At 51.6% G+C, this 24,670-nt stretch overlaps 7 protein-coding genes across 7 annotated transcripts; 2 read left to right on the top strand and 5 right to left on the bottom strand.

Annotated features, from left to right (window-relative positions):
• Window positions 1-1,197: 1,197 nt before the first annotated feature.
• Window positions 1,198-3,136, top strand: N7443_002989 (uncharacterized protein; the record flags this gene model as incomplete). The annotated part of the gene is made up of 4 exons (XM_056883045.1): window positions 1,198-1,415; window positions 1,478-1,748; window positions 1,804-2,143; window positions 2,205-3,136. The coding sequence occupies 4 exons, from the start codon at window positions 1,198-1,200 to the stop codon at window positions 3,134-3,136; spliced, it is 1,761 nt and encodes a 586-aa protein (XP_056744886.1).
• Window positions 3,137-3,428: 292 nt separating this feature from the next.
• Window positions 3,429-4,544, bottom strand: N7443_002988 (glutathione S-transferase family protein; the record flags this gene model as incomplete). The annotated part of the gene is made up of 3 exons (XM_056883044.1): window positions 3,429-3,536; window positions 3,587-4,468; window positions 4,533-4,544. The coding sequence occupies 3 exons, from the start codon at window positions 4,542-4,544 to the stop codon at window positions 3,429-3,431; spliced, it is 1,002 nt and encodes a 333-aa protein (XP_056744885.1).
• Window positions 4,545-4,854: 310 nt separating this feature from the next.
• On the bottom strand, window positions 4,855-5,634 carry N7443_002987 (haloacid dehalogenase, type II; the record flags this gene model as incomplete). Its single annotated transcript, XM_056883043.1, has 1 exon — window positions 4,855-5,634. The coding sequence occupies one exon, from the start codon at window positions 5,632-5,634 to the stop codon at window positions 4,855-4,857; it is 780 nt and encodes a 259-aa protein (XP_056744884.1).
• Window positions 5,635-9,501: 3,867 nt separating this feature from the next.
• N7443_002986 (putative nuclear migration protein) lies at window positions 9,502-13,463 on the top strand (the record flags this gene model as incomplete). The annotated part of the gene is made up of 3 exons (XM_056883042.1): window positions 9,502-9,770; window positions 9,842-12,543; window positions 12,601-13,463. 3 exons carry the CDS (start codon window positions 9,502-9,504, stop codon window positions 13,461-13,463), a joined length of 3,834 nt encoding a protein of 1,277 aa, XP_056744883.1.
• Window positions 13,464-13,905: 442 nt separating this feature from the next.
• Window positions 13,906-14,288, bottom strand: N7443_002985 (cytochrome b5-like heme/steroid binding domain-containing protein; the record flags this gene model as incomplete). The annotated part of the gene is made up of 2 exons (XM_056883041.1): window positions 13,906-13,983; window positions 14,112-14,288. The coding sequence occupies 2 exons, from the start codon at window positions 14,286-14,288 to the stop codon at window positions 13,906-13,908; spliced, it is 255 nt and encodes an 84-aa protein (XP_056744882.1).
• Window positions 14,289-14,704: 416 nt separating this feature from the next.
• Window positions 14,705-18,106, bottom strand: N7443_002984 (putative mRNA splicing factor RNA helicase (Cdc28); the record flags this gene model as incomplete). Its single annotated transcript, XM_056883040.1, has 1 exon — window positions 14,705-18,106. The coding sequence occupies one exon, from the start codon at window positions 18,104-18,106 to the stop codon at window positions 14,705-14,707; it is 3,402 nt and encodes a 1,133-aa protein (XP_056744881.1).
• A 1,906-nt stretch (window positions 18,107-20,012) lies between these two features.
• On the bottom strand, window positions 20,013-23,207 carry N7443_002983 (tyrosine protein kinase SWE1; the record flags this gene model as incomplete). Its single annotated transcript, XM_056883039.1, has 1 exon — window positions 20,013-23,207. The coding sequence occupies one exon, from the start codon at window positions 23,205-23,207 to the stop codon at window positions 20,013-20,015; it is 3,195 nt and encodes a 1,064-aa protein (XP_056744880.1).
• Between the last annotated feature and the right edge of the window lie 1,463 nt (window positions 23,208-24,670).

The following is a 24,670-nucleotide window of genomic DNA, read 5'->3' as shown; positions in this document are numbered from 1 at the left end:
AATCGCTCGATGCGCTGGGCACCAGCATTGTATCCAGCCCACTAGATTCATTCACGCCACTGATCAAATCTGAAAATCGGAAGATGCAAGAGAGCTTTAAATCTTGCAAATGGTCCCGGAGGACGCATTTGCCGATCATGGCATACACTCCACCACTCATGGCCTGATGCCATGAGATTGGTAGTGGAGGTTTCCAGATTGTGACTCTACTAGTATTCCATTACCGCATATTGTAATGTAGAGAGATATTGTGCGTGTGGAAGTGTAAAAGTGTAATACCAAATTTCTACACATTCGAATGACCGGTAATACAAGCAAATGATAAGCTCCATCTCAACCCCTTGGCAGCCTTCGGCACGTGAAATCGGGTCAGAGCAACTTGCTTACTTAGCGGCACTTTTCGTTGAAGCTTCGATGTGATGTTCTTGGCCTGTGGCAGTCACGAGCTGCTTGTGGCATATTTGCGGCATATTTGCGGCATTCGGCCTCGACTCTTCCGCTCCGACACCTCGTACCACTCGCTTGCCCTTGCCAGGCCAAGCCTCTGAATCTTGGCTTCCACTTATCTGATCATCTTTCGGAAGATTAAGGAATAATCCAAACTAGCGCCCCATGTCTGTTGGGGTCGCTTTCCTGGGCATTGGGCATTGACCGAATCGCCGCCGCTGCCCAGCTTTTTAGTCACACCCCAACCTGGCGCCCCTCGCTTGGCATGGAAATGCCAACCTTTTCCATATTGCTATGTCTCTGATTCTTTTTGCGGCTTTCCTCGCGTTTAACGCTGCAGATGGATACTGCAGACCTCTTTGAGCGTTTAAGGCTTCTTTTGCCTGACGTGGTTGGTTTTATAGTGGATTTCCGCTCCTTCACTTACCTGTGCCAAGGTTTTTCCGCCATGCTCAGGACTCCTACGATGCGCAAGACTTAGCCAATTCGAAGGCTTGGCCGTCGGTTAATGAGTCGGCTAGCCGAAATACTTGGCAGGAAATAGCGCCACGTTGTGAAGGGGGCCTTCCTAGAGCAGACTTTTTTTAATTTCCGGTGTCAGTCGATCTGAACTTATTTAGGCCATATCCGCCTGTTCCTGATCTCTCGGCGCTTGATCTTATCTCTTCGTTGATTTCTCTTTTCTGTGTCTTGGGTTTTTTGTGGCTATATACGCTACAGTCCAGGATCTGGTCGTGGCTACACGTCGCTATGGCAGAACATAATACCTTCCAGGAGGCTAATGCCACCAAGACTGAGATGAATGTCAATATTGAGGGCCAGCAAGAGGAGGAGCCGGTCAGTTACGGCCCAGATGGAGAGAAAAATCCTGAAGCTGTTCCAGATGAGAATGCACAGGATGGTGTGAGAATAGCGGAAGCAATGACTCTGTCGTGGTCGAAGTCTTCTCTGATCATCGTCTACATTTGGTGAGTGGTCGCATGGGTTCTTGTCGCAGAAGCCTAGAAATTTACTAACGAGAGGTTGGCAGTATGTGGTTGCTTTACTTCAGCAATGCCTTTGAGGCATCACTTTCGTATAACCTGGATCCCTTCGTGTCCAGCGCGTTCCAGGATCACTCGCTACTTCCAATTATCTCTGTCGTGGCCAACGTGATGGCTGGTGCCACTTACCTGCCGGTTGCCAAGATTCTGAACTTGTGGGACCGAACTGTCGGCTTCGTTCTGATGATGGCTATTGCTACCCTGGGCATGGTCCTCATGGCAGCTTGCAACAGCTTCGAGCTTTACGCTGCTGCAAACGTAAGTTTTTGGCCATAGAACCTGAAAAAATACCAGCTGACAATGATTGCGATAGATTTTCTACTCGGTTGGTTTTACGGGCATGATTTTCTGTATTGACGTGGTCACCGCCGATACTTCTTCCCTGCGCAACCGTGGTCTTGCTTTTGCCTTGACTTCTTCGCCTTATATTATTACCGCATTCGGTGGCCCCAAGGCAGCAGAGTCCGTATATGCCATTAACTGGCGCTGGGGATATGGTGCTTGGGCCATTGTTCTTCCCTTCGTTGCTAGTCCCATGATTGTCATGATGCAGCTTGGTAAGAGAAAGGCAAAGAAAAACGGACTGGTCCTCAAAAAGCCTAGCGGCCGTACTTGGACCGAAAGTCTCGTTCACTACTTGATCGAATTTGACAGTAAGTGAATCACCTCTCCTTCTTTTATACTACCGACTGAGTCTGACTCGATTTTTCTAAGTCGTCGGAGTCTTCCTTTTGTGCGCTGGATTCGTCCTCTTCCTGCTGCCGTTCACTCTCGCCGCTTCATCTGCCGAGGCTTGGAGGTCCGCCCACATTATTGCCATGCTGGTCGTGGGCTTTGTTCTCATCGTCGCTTTCGGCTTCTGGGAAAAATTCGGTGCCCGCCACCCCTTCGTTCCATGGCACCTCCTGAAGAACCGTACTGTGATCGGTGCTTGCTTGTTGGATGCCAGCTACCAGATTGCCTACTACTGCTGGAACTACTACTTCACCTCTTACCTGCAGGTTGTCTACAACACCTCGCTTGCATCCGCCGGTTACATCGCGAGCATCTTCGATATCATCTCCGGCGTTGAGCTCTTTGCCGTTGGTCTCCTAATCAGCTACACCGGACATTTCAAGTGGGTGCTTATGTGGGGTGTTCCGCTGTACATGCTTGGTGTTGGCTTGATGATCTACTTCAGAAACCCTGGCTTTGATTTGGGTTATATCATCATGTGTCAGGTTTTCATTGCCCTGGGTGGTGGTGTTATCATCATTGGTCAGCAGGTTGCTGTTATGGCTGCTGCTGACCATGATGATGTGGCTGCGCTTTTAGCCCTGCTGGGTCTGTTTGGAACTATTGGTGGCTCTATCGGTGGAAGTATCTCGGGTGCTATCTGGACCAACACTCTGCCGGGTATGCTACAGTCTATGCTTCCCGACGACACAGTTGGCCAATGGCAGGAGATCTATGATGACCTTGCGGTACAGCTGAGCTACCCCATGGGCTCCCCCACCAGACTGGCCCTTCAGTACGCCTATGCGGCTACCCAGAAGCGAATGCTGATTGCTGGTACTGCCGTCATGGCCCTGAGTCTTGGCTTCATGATGATGATCCGTGACATTAATGTCAAGAAAATCCAGCAGACTAAGGGCTTGGTTTTCTAATTGTCTACACAGTTGTTGTTGGGCTATAATTTGTGGTCTGACGCTGGCTTTATAACTCTTTGACATTTTTGGAATGAGAATGAGAATGAGAATGAGAGACGTTTGACTCGACATTTCTGTGTACAGCATTTGAGATATTCCATTAGAGAATTGGGCTCGCGAATTAGACTGAGGATCGTAAAGAGTATAACAGAATGGAGGCGACTCGGCTTTATACATCAACACTTTGTCCAGCTCCCCGTCCTATTGCCGAAAGACTTCATCCCGTATGATCAGCCTTTGCCTGGCCACTCTACACACTCTTCTCGGGAGAAAAAATATCAGGAACAGGGCCGACGGGAAGAACGAGCTCCCGGTTGCCAGTTTTGTTTCCAACCGCGACGGCATATCCAAATTTGTACTGTACGTAGTTAGTCTCTTGTCTTTCAGCCTTGAGGTTATCACACGTACAATGTCAAAGTAAGTCGTCTCCTTAAATGCCCCTCTCGTCAATTCCGACTCATCATAGTAAAGCCTGCGGTACCAGCGATCAAGTCGCGGGTAGTCATGTCTGATCATCTTTAAATTGCACCGGAAGATCAAATAGTAAGCCACATCAAATCGAGCAATGGTGGTATACAGTCGAATATCAGCTTCGGTGACATTCTCACCGAACAAAAATGGCTGATTTCCCGATCGGCCCAGGTGTTCTTCGACGCGATCGAGTGCTTCAAAGAGTGGGTAGATATTTTCTTCGTAGGCGGCTTGTGTGGTTGCAAAGCCCGTTTTGTAGACTCCGTCATTGATCAGGGGATACACCCAGGCATTCATATCATCAATTTTGTTTCTCAAGTTTTCCGGATAGAACCCTCCGCCCGGTTTGCTCACTTCCTGTAGATTTTCAGGCAGGAAATCATCAAACTCGGTGTACAGCATGCGGATGATCTCGCTGCTTTCGTTGTTGACGATCGTCTCTTTCTTCTTATCCCATAGTGTCGGTACAGTATACCGTCCATCATATTCGGGATCGGCCTTCAGATATAGCTCCTTGAGGTATTTAAACCCGTAGAGGGGATCCTTTTCGGCGGATCCGTAGCGGCCAGAGAAGAACCATCCATCTGGGCCGAGCTCTGGATCCAGAACCACCATCTGAATCACACCTTTTAGGCCTTTCAAAGTCCAAACCAAGTTGGCTCGGTGTGCCCATGGGCAGCCGTAGTTGATGTATAGCACATAGCGATTCTTCTCGGCGGGAAACTCAGCTGATGCATCCCGAGATACCCGGGACCGAAAGGAAGAGTCCTTACGGCGGAAGTGACCGTCGGAATCGGAATGTTTGTAGATCTTGATATTCTTTAGAATTCGCAGATGGGTTAGAATTAGTTACAGTGTACTTAGGTGTGTATCGGAGGCTTACTTGGTCAGCCATGCTTAATGGTTGCTTGGCGGATACCGTGATTTGATGTTCAGAACACCCCGAGAGGTGCGACACGAACTAAGTAGTGGAAGTAGTGAAAATAGGCCTTATATCCTAACATCGACCAGGCAACTTACGACACGTTATAAGAAAGTAGATCTTGTAGAAATCAGTGGTGGGCAAATCACGACGCTGACAAATCCGGAACAATTTCCTGCGTCATCCCAATGGATCACATCATCAAGTTACAAAGCTAAGAACTATCGCGGAATTAACCTTTCGATGATTTTAAATATACATCTTAGTGACAATTATGGTACCGTCATTCAACCCCGAGCTGCCGAGCCACCTCTAGAAAGCCCCCTATATTTAAATCAACCCAGTGATCAACAAAGCCATCCTTCTTGGCCTGTTCCACTTCATCAGCAGACCAAGCCTCTTCGAAGTGCCGCTCGACGTATATAGTTTGAAAGCCGCAGCTCTTGGCTGCCTGAAGATCACTGAGATGTGCGGCTACCATGGCGCATTGCGAGGCTTCCAGTCCAAGCAGCTTGGCAGCTCCATTGTAGACCAGAGGCGAGGGTTTGTAGGCGCCGAAATTCTCGGCGCTGGTGATATGGGTGAAAGGCAGAGATCCGTGTCTTTGAAGATCCTCAAGTAGTGTCACATTTCCATTTGATAGGGTGGATGTGATGAATCTCTTGTTCAATAGATTGAGTCCCGGGACACTATCCGCCCAGGGATCAAGCCGGTGCCAGGCGAAGGTCAAAGACCGTAGCTCACTATCAGTGAACAGTTCCAGGATGCCCTGTTGACTGAGTAGATCTTGCAGCGCAGAGTAGTGGTGCTGATCTACCGATACGAAATCTTTGGATGGATCAAATGTGCTCGTGAATCTTCCGTAAGACAGCCGCCATTCTTCGGCGAGGCCGAGCCAATCCCCCTCGCTCATAGTAGACGCACGACCTCGTACATCAGCCGGGACATCCCTGCCAGACTCCAGCGCTTGCTGAGCGGCCGTGGTCAGGGCTTTGGTTACACAAGTGCGCCATTCCACGACCGTGCCAAACGTGTCGAAGAACAGGGCCCGAGGTGCCGTCATGGCGGGGCGGTCTGCAGGTGATGGATCGTTTAAACTACCCCGCAAAGGTTGCAGCCAGGATAACGCAGATGAGACTCGGTCAGGTATTGTCTAGGACCAGCCAGAATGTCGAAGGGTTGTTCCTCTGAATCTATATATGGCAGAACTGCATGCCGCGTACTCGAGCGAACCGAGGCCAAACACCAGCTGCGCTGGTTGGTTCAGGCTGATCGTTCTCTCCACCTCTAAACTCATTGCAACCACATGGCTTCAATGACGAGTCGAAAGTTCATCAATCAATTGCCGAAGTTTCAGCGATACTCATAATCGTGTGGGGCTCAATAAATTTAATGCCAATTTATGTAGAGGCGAATATTGAGCGTTCTGGAATGATCACGATATGCGGCTGGGATGCGGAACCTGTTTGACTATTCGTTTACCATTAAACTTGCTCGATCGTCATCTAAACCCTCGATGGTGTAGTTGGATATCACGTTCGGCTGTAATGGATACATATAACCGAAAGGTCACCGGCTCGATTCCGGTTCGAGGGAACATTTCTTTTTTGCCCCTCAAATTATAATTTTTTTGCCACGACAAGATAAAAAAACCCCCCACCACCAAGGGACATAAAAAAGAGACCATTCCCCCGAGCCGGAATCGAGCCGGCGACCTTTCGGTTACATGAGAATCCATTACAGCCGAACGCCATATCCAACTAGACCATCGGGGGTATTAGGTGGCAACGTTCGATTTTTCTCAATTCATCAGACTCCACGTGTGCTGGAAATTCAATCTGACAGCGGGTGGCCGCATATGATAATAAGAAATTGAACTAACTGCCGGATTTGGTTTGAACTGACCCCCTGAGCGTTTTATGAAACTGGGATTTTTAAGACTGGCATATAATTCACCGAAGCCTGCGTTCAAATGTTTGACTGTCCCATAGTTAACCAGTATTGGAATTGACATCTAATGTCGAGCTGGTGCGTTGGTGGCCTTTCCAGTGGATGATATAGCAGGCGTTTTGGTTGACTGTGTAGGATTGCACCCTCTTACGTTGGACGGGCAGAAATTCCAATATCGAACTTGCAATGCTTGAATCGAAGGAAACCCAAGTAGTCCCGGGAGTGGATTTACTACCCTTCCAAAGCATCAAATATAGGACCATGGTCCGTCGCCCGCGAAGTTGCTCGAATACCTTATCAAAAGGAAACAATGGAAAGAGAACAAAAACCTTTATCACGGCATAAAAAAGCATTCAGGATTTACCGACCCTGCGTGAGATTATCATGGTGGATAAGATAAAGAAAAAAAAAAGATGTGTAAAAAAGATATGTTCCCTCGAACCGGAATCGAGCCGGTGACCTTTCGGTTATATGTATCCATTACAGCCGAACGTGATATCCAACTACACCATCGAGGGTTTAGATAAAAATTTTCTCCAGATTAGTAACTAGGAAGGTTGCATACGAGTGGTTCTACGAGCATGCAATGCAAGTTATGGCAAGCGCTATGAGATGAGAATTTTTACACTGTGACATCGCAAATTCGATTGAAGCTGGTCATGCCAAAAATGCCGGTCGCGAACCCAGCATTCCTCGCCTCACTCTTATTCGTGCCAGACCTCTTCAATCCCAACTCCACATGCACAACTTATCCCCTAACTTGGAGCGCCTCCCAATTTGGCAATCGTGTTAGCGTCCCTGTCAGAAAGAAAGTCCCGGATTGACTTTTCAATCGATCGAATGATGAGTCGCCGCTGCAAATAGACCTGTCAACGGCCCGTGTCAGCTTGCACAAACCCCTCGCCTCGACACTGCCGGGTGGGTTATGGGCCGGTGGTCGCAATGGTTTCGCGGAGATGCTTCCTGCTTCAGGGCCTGTTGCGCTTCATGGTTTAATTGCCAATGGGCCCGGGAGTGATTGGGCCGCATGTCCCCCCGGCCCAGCGTGGTCTGGAACAAGTCATTGCCAATAAATTGGTCCAGGGGTAGCTGATTGGCGACAGTTTAATTTTTTATTTCAGCCACGTTCAACGTCTGCGATCCGAGCGGCAGATACGGACTATGGAAATGACCTATGGACGCGAAATCTCGAGGCCGGGGAACTCGTGTCCGCGTACCAGACTTGGAGGAACCGAAAAGGTGAAAAACAAAACAGAGCAGATTCAGTCCTCATTTCGGAGGTGGATGCCTCTCTCGTGGTGGAGACTGATGGATCTGGCGGAACGGAGTCTCCGTTCTTTACCCCTGATTGAACCATCGAACACGCTTGGACTTGAGCATGCATGTTACATGCTACATTTTCCAAGGGAATCAAATCGTGAGGATATCAAACAAAGAGAATCAGGTCAGATGCAGCTGGGTCACATGAAACACCTCAACACAGACCAATGGCTCTCGACGAAATTGCCCTGGACGATCATGAGCGAACCTTACGCTAGAGTGGACTGGCCAACGCCTGAACAGGGGACGCTCCTCCTCAAACACGCTAGCAGCACGCTGTCCAATTTATTCGCGTTTCGCCTCTGTTTAGTGTCCTAACAGGGCTCTGGCCTCTTTTCTTATTGGCCATGTCCCAGGCTTATTTGATTCCCATCAGGCCATGGCCTCTCATCCACTAGGGGCCCGCGCAATCACCGCAATCAAAGAAAAGGGGGGTGGAAAGGAACATGCAATTTGCACAGCCGTCCAAAAAAGATCCGAAGGCGCAAGCTAGACGCGTTGTTTGGATCCATCAGCGCGGTGGAACCCTGATCCGGGTTTTCATCACGAACGAACACCTTCCCCATATCGCCCAACTCAGGAAGTAGACTTGACGATCCCAGGATATCGGCAAATCCATGACTCCTTTTCCTCTTCCAGCCCCGACTGTGAATCCGAGGTATCTCCAGACCCTCTTCATTGACTTTTAAGCCCTTGGCCATAGACCTCGTGGCTATGTATCCTTTTTATTTTGTTTTTCCTTTTATATTATCTATACCCGAAGCTTTGCACCTGTGGGTTTGAACAGGGACCTAAGGTAAGGTTGACCAGTAGATGCCCGCCTGTCATACCTTTGAATTGCCTTTTCCCGCGAAGATTAAGAAGCATGAAGTTGACCGGGACCCAGCGTTAGTGTCTTGGTTGGCAGCTTCCAGTGGATCCAAGTGCATCCTGGCTAATCGGGTGGATTTCTAGCTTCCCCATCCCCCTAACGAACACCCCTGGACCTCTTTTTCCCCTTGTACTACCGTTAGGACAATCGTATCCGGCACGGTTCCGACTATGGCAAGGCTGATCTCACAATTTGACCTTAATTAATCTATATGCCTGGGTCAAGGGCTGCGCGTCTCGGATCGTTGCCTTCTTCGTAAACCCGCAGATCGCCCGACTTTTGTACCTTTGGCCCCATACTAATTGGGTCTCGAGCGATCGCGATCGGCCTTTCTCGAAGCCCGCTGAGGTCCCAGGGGCGCGTTGACATCTGACTTGTCTCCTCCTCTGTGATCCAAAGATCTGCCTCATCTTCGTCCTCGGTAAGTAGATTTCCGGGCCCCCGTGCATATCGAAACCACTGCATTGGCTCTCCTCGCGCTCAGGCGTGCATCCCGCATCTTGCACTTGCATCCCGCAGTCGCAGACGCGCTATAGTGGCTGACTGACTCGTTCCACAGCCACTGGAATATTTCGCTGTCTTGTGCCCAAAACTAAACGCACGGGGTCTGGTCTGGCCTGTCCGGTTGCCCGACGAAACCCAACCTCCTTGTACCATACACCTCTGGCCGGATGATTGAACCAAGGTAGACTTCAATTGAAGGGGTCCGGACGTGTTGTGCTCTGGTTAGCACCGGGAATCGAAGATATCCGGGTGGTGCTTTGACGGCTCAGCATCCCCCCAACAGATATGACGGACTTGACGTCCCCGGCTACCGACATGGCCCAGCCCTCGCCGGCACCACCGAGTACATCCCACATTTCGAAAGCGAGATCAAGATCTCGACCAGCCCGCCGTCGTCGAGATTCGTCCCCCGCACCCTCCTCCTCTCCTCCCGGCCTGCCAACACCAGCGTTCTCGCCTGATGGCCACAGTGATCTCGACGATGAGCTTCTCGAGGACGAAGGCCTTCGCCCTTCGACGCCCGCCGAATTACGCCTACCCTCCATGCATCACTTGTGTCCGAGATCCTTTCCCTTCGACGAGAGATAGAAAACAAAACCAAGGCTATCGATTCCTTAGAATTGAGTTTGGACGAATCACGAACAGAAAATGAAACGCTGGGTGAGAATTTGTCTCAGGCCATGCGCGATGCGCGGTCCTTGAAGCATCAGATCCAGCTTCTGGAGGGCGGGACGTCATCTGCGATGACGGAATTGGCCCGCGAGCGAGACGATGCCGTTGAGGACATCAACGATGTCCGCAAGAAATTAGAACAAACGCAGAAACGGGTGCGCAGCCGTGAAGAAGATACCGAGCGCACTCAGATGCTATGGGATAGGGATCGAGACAAATGGGAGAACGAGAGGAGGAATATGGAACGCAAGGTCCATGTGGTGGAAGGCCGTCTGAAGACGGTGCTGAATGAGGTCGCAGCGGCTCAAGAGGCTAAAACTCTCCATTCACAAATTCATGAAAATGACGATACCGCAAAGGAGAAGAGCAAAAACAGCGACACAGCAAGTGTGGCCTCCAGCAGCCAGGGTCGTCGGCGCACCAGTATGACCAGTATGACGTCCGATGAGGGTGAGGGTAACGATTACGCTCGAGCCGATTATCACAACGTGCGCTACTCGGTTATGAGTCTTGCTCCTGGTGCTAAGAATGATTCGGGTCTGAATTTGGCTCAGGAATTGGACTTTGATGAGGAGGATGAGTTTGCTGCTTCCGATGAGGAGCTGCCCGAGGAACGTCCTCGCTCACAGGCATCTCATACGGTCTCATCGAAGGCTAGAAGGATCCTGGGTCTTTCTCTTCAAAGTGTTGGGTCTGTTACAGCAGCCGAGTACCGTGCTTTAGACACACCCAGTCCCGTGAAGGTGCCGGGGGTATTTGTTGAGTATCGTGACGCGGGTATTCAATACTCTCCTCCTCCATCACCCGAGATTACGGCCGTGAAAGAGGATGGTCTTGCTGCCGTGCCTGTAGAAATAATTGCACAGCCAGAGCGAAACGCACACAAGGATGAGAGCCCTGAGATGAAGGATTCTGCGACACTCACCAATGTTGTCGAGATGGTATCCACGTCAAGCCAGACAATGGGCGAGCTTCCAAACCCTCCATGGACGCCCAAGCTGCCTGAGCCTGTATCGCCGGCTCAATCCAGTGAAGAGATTCCGCGGCCAATGGAGATGACATCGATGTCTACCCAAACTGACTTTGATCGTGAATCTGAGCCAGTCAAGGACGAGAAAAATACCTTGTCACCCAGCAATATTCCGGACCAGATGGGCATTCCAATGATCGCTATCCACCCCCCAGGCTCGGAACCACCTTCTCCACGGAACAGCGTTGTTCTGCCTCCCCAGACTAAAAACGTGTCTGTGCAGGCCAATTTCAGGTCGGTCATTGAAGGCCGATCTATCGCTATTCAGACTGAGGAGATCCGCATTGATACGCGCAAACTCCCTGCCAGCCTTCTTCCTTCTGCTATTCCAGACTTACCTACTCAAGCCGAACCCCGGGAAATTGTGTATCAACCCTACCGGCCGCCTGTACCTCCGCCGCGGTCTGCTAAGCGAGAACAGCAGCGTGCTAGACACCCTGAACATCCTATGCGGCCACCGCCCGCACCGCCATCCGAGCCTATCCAAGCCTACCCAGGCAATAATGATAATGGTCCACTGTCAGATGAAGTGGCTTCTGGCATTCGGAGACCTTTCCGGTCCAGCAGTTTGTTTGCCGGCTTCGAACAACTGAGCGATGATGAAGGTCCTCACGGGGAAGCGCGTGACATCTTCACTGATAACGAGCTCTTGAACAGACCATTTGCTGCATACAAAATTCGGCGTGGTAAATTGGTCAACGCCAAATCGAGAGCCAGCCTGGATTCCGTGGGTCTTCCGGAGATTAACGAGCATCTCTCTGATCCCGATTTTCGACCATCAGACCTTGGTCGCAGTTCTTCTCGCGCTACCCAACGGTCTGGTGCAACTGCTTCCAGCAGCCGCCAACCTGGCATGCGTAAGATGGCCATGATCTCTAATGGCGCAGCGACGCATCAGAGCATTCGTCCTCGCAGCCCTAGCGAACCAAGCCTCGATAGCGGCAGCGCAGGATCCAGCATTGCTCCTCCATTTCCTGTTCCGATTCGACTCAGCTCGCGCAAGGTCCCCTTAGATGGCAGTGATGGACCTCCCAGTCCTACTCGCTCTGCTGGGAGACATTTCTCAGACCGCGGTCGTGCGACGGTGGTCCGTCGACCGACTTTGCGCAGAGTTCGATCTGCAGCTGCAATGTCAAACTCGGATCTTCCAGAGCGTCCTGAGACTCTGTCATCCCCAGCACGTTCGGCGGACTCGTTTGTGCCGGACAGTCCGTTCCATGCACCTCCCATGCCATTCGATGATATCACGGCTCCTTATGAGCGGCGAAATGCCCAGAAACGGGTCTCACATCGTACGACGCCTTCTACGAATTGGGATCATGAGCGTCACGAGCGTCAGGATTCGACTGGTGGCGTGCAGCCAACCAGTGTCGTGGATGCCATTGCGCAAACTATGGTCGGCGAGTGGATGTTCAAGTATGTACGTCGCCGTAAGTCTTTTGGTATGGGCGAGTCCAAGGACAGCTGGGAAGGGAAGAACCCGGAGGAGGTATCGGCCAATATCACCAACAGTGGTGTGCGGCATAAGCGATGGGTTTGGCTTGCACCATATGAAGGTTCTATCATGTGGAGCAGCAAGCAGCCAACCAGTGGACCTGCTTTATTGGGCAAGAGTGGCAGGAAGTGTAAGTTGGCGTTTTATACTCGTTCTCATTTCGTCTCAACTAACCTGAAAAATCTAGTTACGATCCAATCCGTCTTGGATGTCAAGGATGATAATCCCCTGCCCAAAGGCGCCGGCTACCCGGCCCCCTTCAATCGCTCAATTCTGGTTCTGACACCTCAGCGAGCGCTCAAATTCACCGCGTTGACCGTTGAGCGCCATTATGTCTGGCTCACGGCATTGTCTTTCCTCAGCCATTCCTCCATTGGCCTGCACGAACTGGCCGCACTGCCACCCGCACCCCAAGAGGAGGCATCTCCCACAATCCCGCAGGCTTCCCTGCGACGTAACCCAATCCGCGACTCCATTCGCGTGGCCAAGGGCCGGCCCCGACCCATGCCCAAAGGTAAACGTTCTTTCCCGGGAACAGCGATGCCCGAATTACCACCAGATGGCTTGGACATGGCTGCAGATGCACCTCATGTCCCGCGCTTCTCCAAACACAACCGCAAGCGCAGCAACACCGCTCCACGGCCACCAGCAATCCCCACCATCCGTAGCTTCTCCAGTCAGGGCACCATGCCCTCATCACATAGCGGCACGACCATCGGTTCTGCAGAGCCACACTACTCTACTGGACCACCTCCTAGCCTTCCCCCAGGCATCGGCAGCGGACGCAGCAGTATTAGTCGTCGCACCTCCGAGGCCAGTGGCCGCACCACACACACAACTGCCAGTAATATGTTTGACATTGGCACCATGCGCATGGAAGCCTTTATTGATCACCACGCGCAAGAAATTAACCGTCCTCGCGGCGCACCGGTCGCCCGCTCGGGACACATCCGCAAGAGCTCCAGCAACTGGAGTGGACCTGACTACGACGCACCCTCCATCTACGGCAGTGAAACGTCCTTCCGATCAGACCCTTTCCGCGGCTTTTAATCCTTCATTCTTCACCAGTGGTTTTTTGATCACCACATTGGCCCTTTGCATGTATAGCCCATGATTTTTCTGGACCCGACCTACATACTTCTACTCCACATCCTATTCTCGCTTTCCTTTTACTTTGTTTGATTTCATGTTGATACCATGGTGCGAAAGAGGATACCAATTCGAAGCAGCGATGGACTCGGGGCGTTGGATGCATTGGAATCGGATGTCTACAAATATAATGTATACTGAACACATTGTCTTGTCTTCGATCACAGTAACAGTGTAGAATGTAACTCTAGCCTTATAGCGGGTATAAACATGGTTCTTCGCTGGCAACACGTTGGGTTGGGCTCTGAGGCCCCCCTCTCACAACCGAGGAGATTTGCCCCCTTTCACGCGAACATGGTAGGTATCAAAACCTTTATGGCGAGTCGTTTATCCGAATCGTAAATCACAACTTGGCGGCTTCTTTGACTTCACCGATTTTCAGCTTGGGCGAGTACTTCTTTAACACGGATTCGTTGTGGTACTGTCGTGTGTTAGCGAGTGTTCGATGAAGCCATAATCCGGCCGTGGCCAGGCCGTAATTGATTATTTCATGGCTATTAGGGCTCCCGTGTAGGGCTCTCTTGTAGGCAGGGTGTAAGGGGCATTCACCTTCCAGAATTGCTTGGACGCATCCTTGCCAGCAACGCGCTTGAGGATTTTCGCACCACCTGGGTGCTCGTCGACGAAGTTGGTCACGTCGTACACGTTGTTGTCGACGATGATGTACAGGCCCTTCTCGGCGCTATTGTGGGAGGCGACGTCGGCGGGGGTGAATGTCTGCGACATGATGGATGTGGGAGTTGACAAGGTGAGGTCTAGTGAGGTCTAGTGAGGTCATTAAAAAGCGGGAGTCTGGGGACAAAAAGGCGGGGCCGAGGTAATCTCGGTGCCTCGGAAATCGCAAATACCTTCCTTCTGATTGGACTTGAAGTGGAGCTATTGTGACATCTCGGTCGTTTTGCTGCCGATTTATGTTTGCTGTTACCTAGTTGCGTAGAGTAGAGGTCTTTTCAAATGGTGTTTTGTACTACTCACATGTTGTAGATGACCACGTAATGGCTCTTTCTTAGGGATCTACCATGGTAGGAAATCAGGAAATAAAGAAATAAATATATGGAAAAGAAACGAGTAGCCGCTAACAATGCATCTTGCTTCCTTTAAATTTGGTGAAATACTACATCCTAGCCTTTGACCTCCTATATTCAGGTTCGACTTTTCTCGCCCGTTGCACCCGTCCCCTTCGGCACTTTGCGATCCAGCCCCAGTGACTCCAGATCCTTCTTCTTGTAATAGTGCGGTGCCACTTCCACCAGCCATTCCGCCTGCAGTGGCATATTGCTGCGCATGTACTCCTTGCTGGTCAGAACCAGCTCGAAGTAGATCACCCATCGAGGGTTGACCTCGAATAGCGTGCTGGACGGGTGCAGGTACACCCCCTGGCCGGTCTTGATGGTGCGGTAGCTATCGCCGCCGCGTTGCAGTCGCGCTGCGTTGGGGAAGAAGCCAGCGGTGATGGCCTTTTGAATCGGGATAATGTTGGTGGCGCCGCAGGTACTGACGCTCACTTCGACTCGATCACACAGTTTGGCTAGTTGATCGCGAACGTCGCGGGCGCGCGTCAAGCTTCGCTGCTGCAGGAAATTCTCCTTGGCCCACACGACGCTAAAGTCTGAATCCACCCACTGGTTCCAGATGTTCAGAAGCGTCAAGTGATCGCCACCATCCTTGATGGTGAACCGGTTGCGTGCGCTATCGGCGTGGATCTTCTTGTCCTTGGGTCGGAAGAACAGTGCGCTTGACTCGCCCAGCATTGAGATGATGGAGAGCACCTCCTCCACACATCCATATTGGCCTGCTGCGAGGATTGCCTTGGCCAACATTGGGTCTGTGGGGAACTCAGCCATCTGTCGACCGACCTTGGTGAGCTCTCCACGGTCGTTGAGAGCCCCAAGTGCGTACAATTGCTCCAAAGCCCGGATGATTGTCTCCGCAGGGGGTGGGTCCATGAAGTCAAAGTCGAGTAGTTGGTCAATACCCAGCGATTTCAACATCAAAATAACGCCATTCAGATTGGTACGTTGGATCTCGGGGGTGGTGTTCTCTTCCAGCTCGTTGTAATACGCCCACTTGGTGTAAAGTCGGAAGCATTTACCGGGACCGACTCGTCCGGCACGGCCTGCTCGCTGGTTGGCCGAGGCTCGCGAGCACGGCGTCACCACGAGGCTTTCCATACCCGTACGAGGGTTGAACACATTCTCCTTGACAAATCCAGGATCGATCACGTAGACAATACCGTCGATCGTCAGACTAGTCTCGGCAATGTTGGTGGCCAACACCACCTTGCGTGCCTTTGGCGGCGTGGGCTCGAAGATCTTGGTCTGCAATTCTGACGGCAAGTTGGCATAGATGGGGCAAATGATCATCTCCGGTATTTTACTGCCCAGCTTTCGACCCGTTTCTTGTAAACTCTGCTCGGCAGCTTCAATTTCTTCTTGACCTGTCAGGAAAACCAAGATATCTCCAGGGCCCTGCGTGACGTGGATCTGGAAGACGGTGGTGATTGCTGCAGCCAGATAATTGGCTTCGGGCTGCGAAGTGTAGTGCACATCGACGGGGTATCGGCGACCGGGGATGTTGAAGATAGGTGCGTCGTCGAAGTACTTCTGGAACTTCTGCGCATCCATGGTCGCAGAGGAGATGAGCAACTTCAGGTCCGGTCGGGCCTTGGCAATGTCCTTGAGAAGTCCACATGCAATGTCTGTAGGCACTGTCCGCTCGTGGGCTTCGTCGATCATCAATGCTGAGTACTGGCCCAGATCTGGCTCCGTGAGCAACTCTCGAAGAAGCATGCCGTCGGTCATGTATTTAAGAATCGTCTTGTCGCTTGTATTGTCTTCGAATCGAATAGCATAGCCAACTTCGTTGCCAATTCTCACGCCCATCTCCTCTGCCACACGAGCTGCAACACTCATGGCTGCCACTCGACGCGGTTGAGTGCAGCCAATTTTCAAGCCATCTTTCGTGAAGCCGGCCTCGTGAAGGTACTGAGGGATTTGTGTCGTTTTACCCGACCCCGTTTCTCCAACAATAATCAGGACTTGGTGATCGTGCACAGCTTGTATTATTTGGTCTCGGAATTGATAGATGGGAAGACTCTTCCGAGTTTCCTCAATCGTGGCAGCCTTCTTCTCGGCTGCATCAACCTGCTCTTTGAACCGGAGCTGCTCCTGGGTCATCGGCTTCTGCGAGCCTTCAAGCTTAGTATCCATCACGAAATTGATCTGTTGTGAATCATCAAAAACATATTCATAGTCTCCTTCGTCGACAAATCCGGCCTTTTGGATTTGGGCCTTGGCCTTGGCTGCTTGTTCCAATTCCCATTCCTCGTGTTCTGTAACGAATCGCTCCTGACCGGCATCGTCGCGATCAACGTAGCGCTTGTATAGGGCATCCTCTTTCTTCTTGCGATCAATCTTGCCCTTCTCAGTTATATAGTCATCGGGCATCATGTAGCCATCACGGTGGTCATCGATTCGAAGTCGCTCCTCTGCGATGCGAAGAACTTCTCGGTTTCGCGCAAATTCCTCCTTCTCACGGCGTGTGAGATCTGGATTCTCGCGCAGCTCGGCAGTTTCTTCCGCGACTTGACGCCGTAACAGCGCCAGTCGCTCGGTCTCTCGCTTCTTCAGGTATTCCTGTCGCGACCGCAGACGCAGATCGGGCATCACGGCAGCTCGCGCATCGGCATTGTCGGCCAGGGCGCGACGCCGTGCTGCTTCTCCCTCTCTTGTTCGGTCTTCCACGATCTTCTTGGATTTGCTGTCATCCTTATTGGCCAGTCGCTTCGCAAACTCGTCTCGCTCTCGAAGGTCCCGTTGGCGGTCTAGCTCTTGCTTGGTTTGAGGGTCGAGGTCGTCAGCGGGAGATGCGGAGCGTGGGGAGGCAGATCCGTCTTCAAGTCTCGTCCTCTTCGAAGGGGATTCCGCGAATTCGTCCTGGTCGCCTTCGGCATACAGCTCGTCCTCGAGAATTTCCTCGTCACCCCACCTGTCGTCAAAGTCTTGTGAGTCCTTCTTCCGTAACTTCTTCGACCGTGGGGGATCCCGGCTTTCCGCATCTCGGCTGCGATCGCGTTTTCTGTTGTCGTCTTTCTCCCAGTGACTACGAGCTTCGGGTTCTCGCTTGCTCCTGCCCTGATCGCGATCGCGATCGCGATTGCGGTCTCGGTCGCTGTCCCTTTCTTTCTCCCGGCGCCGCCTCCTGTCGCGCTCTGCCTCGACATTGACAGGCCCCAGCGTGGATGCAGGGTCGGGGAGATCCTCGCCCATGTCTACCATTCGGTACTTCTTTTTCGGTTCCTTGCTCGCAGAGTTCTTCGTGGTAGATGCATTAGGCTGACTGCTCTTCCCCACACGGGAGAAGAGCTGTCCGCAGAACGTACCGATTTCATCAGGGCTGCCATCGAGGAAGGAGACCAGCTTGTCTTGTAGAGAGGATGACGATTTGGCAGAGGTGGCTTCTGCGAGAACGAAATCAACCGCGATCGGATCTGAGGCGCCGGTTAAGCGGATCAGTGAGTCTGAGATGAAAGTCTTGTTATCCATATTGGGTGCGGAAGTGCACAAGGCACACTGCTATAAGTCCGTTCACGGGATTTAACGGTAAAGAATTAAAAATCACGGCACATGGTGTCCATGAAGAAGAACAGAGATTTCTCCCACTTCTTGTGATGTGGTTGGGGGGTATTCAAGCTCCGAGAAAGTTGAAGCGGCTAGGATCATTCAGTGAGGAAGGTCTAGGAGTCCTGAGGCATATACACCTCAATTTTGCTATTTGTGGATCAATTAAAAATTAAGAACGCTATGTCTTCGCCCCCGTGGCGCAATCGGTAGCGCGCAAGACTTCTATGTGGTTTTCCTACCTCAGAGGTATCTTGAGGCTGCGAGTTCGACCCTCGCCGGGGGCTTTTTTTTTCTTTTTTCTCTTTTTTGTTGTTGAGAACAACATCATCATCTCAATTTTAGTAGCCCATTTTTGAAATAAAGTATAAATAAGTAAGAGAGATATTGGGTAAGAAGGCCTCCCAAAGCCGCGCCATAGGCGGGGTTGAGTTGACAAAACGGAACAGATTATCAGTGTAACGTTCAGAAGAAGGCGAGAAATAAAAATGTTCCAGGCCAAGACGGCTCCGCTTCGGTGTCTACGGTGTGCTATGTTGTGCTACTACTGGCTTCGTGTGCCACCTCGGGACGTTGTGGGCATAGTGTCTATGAGAGCCAGGTAGAGTCTTCGGGTAGTACTGGCATATATGGATTAGAAATAGAATATTGCGTATGTATAGTGAACTCAATAGCTATTTATACTGAATAAATTAGTCATAATGCAGGAGGCAAGATGAATATATATCGATGCCCATGGGAGCCCGCTTGGGCCTAGGTTACAGGTAAAGAATAATAAGGCCACGACGTCAGAGATTATCATGACAACCCTCGCACATATTTTATTAGTCGCGCCCGAAGTCATTCAAATGCTCAAAAAGATATGTTTTAAATAGACCAAACAAGGCGTGTATAAGAGCTTCAAGGAAATGCCTAGAAATATGGTAATGAAGATTGAACAATGAAGCGTGGAGGCCCTCCATAGGCAGAAATCGTCCACACTCAATAAACTTAGAATTATAAAGGAGCAAAGTTTTAAAAAAAAAGGATTGGGGGATATCATTGGGACTCCAGGCTGTACACTGACATGGAATCAAACTAGTCAAATAATAGACACACAACTCAAGCAGATCTCGCTAATCCAACACAGCATGGCGCAGTCGTTCATCGTCACAGTTGCAGGAAAGAAAGAAAGAAAGAAAGAAAGAAAGAAGGAAACGAGTAGACAGGAAAGGATGGGAACAAGATAACCCAAAACATGCGACCAACCGGCCCAAGGTCCACAACCGCGCGCCCAGAGCTAGGCAGCGAGATTGAAAAACCCATGAATACAGAGTTAACACGTATATAACAAGTTGGAACAAAGTACGAGAGCAAGTCCGAGTAGGCAAGGCCGTCGGAAGGTCACAGTGGGTTGGATCATGGTACATTCGTGACACCTAGTAATGCTAGGCTGGAACAAAGGAAACGTAAAGTAAAGACGCCGCAAACGAGGGGCGAAACGCCACACCGAAACTCCAGGGTATTGAACCCTCTGTAAACTCCACCGGGTCATGACGAGGGATGGACAAATAGTCCGAGAAACTGGTAAAGTGGCTTCAAATCCCAGAAGATTGGGATCAAGAAGCACCCCACGAGGAAGTTTCCGGTTCATTAAAAACAAAAATTTCGGCTTCAAGCCGAGAAGCCCGGAAGAAACAAGGTCGTGATCCGAAAACATGATGTCAAAGATAGGAAGAAACAAAGCTGCGCCGAGTCGTAATGAACGCCGGAAAATGACAAAGGAAAAAAGGGGAAACATAAGACACAGAACACCCTCCATATGCACAAATCGCGGAAAGGGGAGCATAGATTACACGTCAATCATCTCGGCATCTTCGGCGAGGATCTCATCGGCAGGGCCCCAGTTGCCCTCAAAGATGGTAGCGCCGGCACGACGTCGTCGACTGACAAATTGGACTCCGTACGTTTCCAGGATCTGGTCGGCTGTAGGTCGATCAATCGGTTCAGGGGAAATCATCCAGCGGACAATCTTGTCCAATGCCTGAGGGTGATGGGAATGGACCATAAAGTCCGGAGGGTTGACAAGCTCACCGCTGCGCTCTAATGGAGTTGGATTTCCGGCGCCCAGCTTGCGGCTCGTCAGAAACTCGTCCCCAAAGTCATCGTCACCTAGGTCAGAGGCACAGAGCTCTTCAAAGGAAGAAGATTCCGAAACAGGGTTGCCTGATGCATCGCGGAAGATGCTGGTTTCTGAACTCCAGGTCAGACTGGGGACATCGCTCATGTCACCGTTACGGAGCTTTTGCCAAGACACTCCGTTGTCCGGTAGCTCCACATTGCCGGCGATTTCAAACATGATCAGTCCGAGAGAGAAAATGTCCGCGGGCTTGTCGAACCGGCCCATGAGAATCTCCGGTCCAATATACTCGCGATCACCTTCCCCCTCAATGCCATCCTCAGCGGGCCAGCGTGCAGCCATGCCAAAGTCTGCGATCTTGAGCACACCCTCGAAGGTGACCAAGATATTGGCGGGCTTTAGGTCAAGGTGGATGAACCCCTGGTCGTGAATTTCCTTGAGACCCAGAGACATTTCGAGGAGAATCTTCCAGATGCGGAAATCATCGACTCGAGCCTTGAGGCCAGCCTGAGCCAGGAAAACATCCAAGCTGCCCTCCTCGCAGAACTCAGTTTGGATGTATAGATGACCATAGTCCTCCCAGCTGTCCACGAAGGAAATGACATGGTCAGAGTGGATCAGAGTCTTCAAGATGTCCACCTCACGGATGCGGCGTTCACGATCCTTCAGGCCCAGGTAGGGCTGCTTGCTCTTCTTGACAGCCCATACCTGGTCAGGCAGAGCAGTGGGTGACTTGGGGCCACTGGACGGTAGAGAGAAGACAGAGGGGAAAGAGGATTCATATGGCTGAGAAACCCGATAGACCTGAGAGAATTCACCAGTGCCAATCAGCTCGGCTCTTTCAAAGCGCGACGACAGGCTGGAATCAACATCGGGAGTGTGGAATCCACTGAGTTGGAGGCTGGGTCGCTTGCTCGAAAGCAAAGAATCGCGGGGGCCAGTGGGGGTGGCGGGAAGGCCTGAATTGCTAAAGTCAGGCTGAAATGACTGCTGCTCATTCGGCACCGAAATTGACAATCCACTGGGATCAGGAGGGAAGAACTGATCCCGAGGAGTGCGAGGCGAGGCCTGCAGGAACCGATCACGCAGGGGAGTCGAGTGGGAACCGGCCCTGGACTCCGACAAGCGCTCCAAGGGTGCGATCTGAGAAGTAGCAGGAGGATAGGTGCGAGAAGGGAGGAAGGTCTGTTTAGTAGGGGTAGGAGGGAAGTCGGAATCATTCAAAGGTTGGCTGTCCTGACGCGAAGACGGAGACTGAGCTTGAAGCATGTCATCACCATCCACACTCACAAAGCTGCCCCGACGCGAGGGCTCTCCAGGGCGATTAAATGAATTGCTGAATATCCCTGCGCCGCGAGCAACCCTGGGACGCGCTGTCGAGAAAGGAGGATTGAAAGGCGAGGGAGGCAGATCGTCGGATTGTCTAACCAAGCGTGACTGGTCAAAGAGGCGGTCCGGGGCAGGATTAGGACCTGCAGTGAACAGATTGACAGGCCGCTTACACGGAGTGTCAGGCATGTTCTTGTTGAAGCCCGGCTCCTCAGCATTGCGATTCTTCTTCGAGATCAGTCCAGTCGACATGAACGCAGCCGGCAGTGGCTTGACCAGCTTGAAATTCTCGGGTGTCGCGAATGTGTCAGAGCCACTTGAATCCTCCCGCGTGATCCGGCGCACTGGAGCGGGACGAGTTGCACCAGCCGGTAGAGACTTGGAGAAGTTGAGAGGGCGAGGTGGCCGTTCAGGCTTGGGAGCGGGTTCGTGAGTGGGCGAGTCATCGAAACTGGACCCGGATGAGGATTGTGTGATCGTACGCGAGAGAGGATGAGCGGCAGGACGAGGGGGCTGAGTAGCAGCACTAGGGTTGATGCCACTCGCGTTGGAGAAAAGCGGACTAGCAGGCGCAGGGAGAGGTGAGAACAGGTTATCATGACCTGCATTAAAGAGACCGCTGTCAAAGGACATGCGAGGGCGAACTGCAAGCGGAGTACCAGGTATCTCTCCTTCTTCAGCAGCCCTAGGTCGTCCAAATAGCGAGCGCTCACCTTGGCGCTGCTGCAGGGTGGATCGTCGCAACGATGATGAGCGTTTGGGAATGGTCGCGAACGGGCTGAATGATTGAATCGGGGTCGGTAAAGGCGAGATATCACTTGCGGAAGCATCAGTGGGCGCATGTTCTTGATCGGTATCGAAGATGCTGAAATCTGAAGTGTTGGGTGCATGTACACTGCGCCTTTTTGCGGAGGGACTGCCCCGCGAGGCCTGGTCCAGATTCATTATACCGTCACTGCGTTTCAACGGACTAATGGTGGCGTAATTTCCGAAGGTACCACTTCGACGCTTTTCGATGCGCGAGAGAGTGGAGCGAGGTGCGAGTGGTGTGTCAGACGGAGGGACACCTGGAGTGGTTGAAAGAAAAGGACTGGCGCAAGTATTGATCTCACTTTGACCCATCAGGTCATCTAATGTGAGCGCATTTTCCTCATCCTCACCCATCCTCATGGAAATAGGCTGAGTAGGAGTTGCATTACCACCGTCCGTTGATAAAGTTAGAGCGCGTTTAGCCGGACTGCGCGGAGAGGTTCGCCGTCGCATCACCGGCCGAGTGATTTTCGCACTGGGAGGATAGGGAACCGCAAGAGGTGACTGTTGGCCCGAGGAAGGAAATAATACAAAGTTGTTCTGTGAGGATCGGCGTGAAGGTGAGAGAGGCGAGGAGATGTATGAAGCTTTAGAGGGTGAGGCGTTGCGAGAGTTTAGGAAGAAGCTGGAGCTCTTGGAAGGAGAGCGCGACAAAGAGCGCCGAAGCTGGCGGATAGCGGAACTGGCATCGACGTGGTGAAGTCCAGAGTGCGATGGTAGATGGAGCGTGCCGCCGGAGTCCCGGTGCGGCGAAAAGGTCGCAACCATGACTGGGGAATGTGAGTCCACCGCGCAACAATCCCAGAATGACAGGTGAGCCAATCCGCGTATGATGATCTCTGCCCACCAACGACGGGCTCAGAGATCACAGAAATCGATACCGATACTCTCCAGCAGAGGTTCTTGTGAAAAGGCCAAAGTCTTTCGACGTCGGACAAGAGGTTCTAAGAGAAATCACCAGGGTGACTCAAGGAAGAGGGCAGGAACGCTGCTCTGGAATGCTAAGAAGGAAGGCGCAGCAAGTGGCAAAGCAGGCAGCTTCATCCATGCATGTCGAGACACAAGGAATTCCGAAGGTTTACTTGTGGCCTTCACCCGGATTGGTCCCTCCGAATCAGGCCGAGAGGGGGGAGGGGAACAAACACGGACACGCGCTGGTACTGTCCAAGGACGCGCGGGAATGTTTCAGGTCGGGCCCACGGACATTCGGTGATGGCCTTAACACTCCAGGCAAAATAGGGCGTAGTTGGCGAGGAGTTGGATTCTTTATTCCAGTCTATTCAACCAAGCACGGAAGCGTAAGGGGCAGATCCCCTCCAAGACTTATCGTGAGTCTCACGCGAGTTATAAGGTCGAAAGAGGATTGGAATGTTATGGCGAAGAGTTGACGAGAGAGAGGGAGACCGGAGAGGGGGGTGGAGAGAGAGAGAAAGGAGTGGTCTCAAGGGAGATCGATGACAGGAATGTGAAGAATGGAGGTGAAAGTTAATGTACAAGAAACGCGCACGTCGCGTTGTTGATCCTCGATGCCGTTTTGGGGTTAGCGGCGGGGACGCGTCGTGACATAAACAAATAGTGGGCTTAGTCAGATCTATACCGTCCAAGTATATGGTACGATGGTACGATGGTACGATGTACGATCTCATGAGAACAATAGATGCACAGATCTATTATCTGCGTAACTACGACGACCCTTCGTGCCCGTGTGTACTTGATTATTCCATGTTTGCTTTTATCATTGTTTCCATAGTTATTCCATTTTCCACTTTTTTCATTTTGACTTCACGGACCCTGGGTCCGGGGTTCGCCCCTGCGCCAGGCAGCCACCGCGAGATCTGCGCGTCAAATCTGCCGTTGTCCACTCGATGGACAATAACCCATGCATCAGAAAGAGGAGACATGGGTTGCACTGGGCCGATGGCCCTGGCCCCACGGTCAGATGGCTATTGTTGCGACTCGATAGGCCACGCGGATTGCCCTTGCTTTGGTGGCTTCCACCCATGAGTCCCACTCGACTCTTAGGGCGTTTTCATCTGATTCATCAGTTTTGCTCGGCACTTGCAGAGAATATGAGAATTTTCCCCATTCCATTTCTGCAGTGATGGAGGCGCATCCGGCTCCCGAAAGAGTTTTACACTATCGTGTCCTAAAACATGGGCTACTCCTTGATTCGGACTCGGACTCAGTATACTGTACTATCGATTATCGACCCTGTCTTGGTGGGGAAACTG

Source organism: Penicillium atrosanguineum, assembly GCF_028827265.1.
Source record: "Penicillium atrosanguineum strain IBT 20685 chromosome Unknown utg000002l_segment0_segment0, whole genome shotgun sequence".
Classification (NCBI taxonomy): Eukaryota; Fungi; Ascomycota; class Eurotiomycetes; order Eurotiales; family Aspergillaceae; genus Penicillium; species Penicillium atrosanguineum.
Note: the sequence above shows the minus strand (reverse complement) of the source record. Positions and strands in the feature narration are given on the sequence as shown.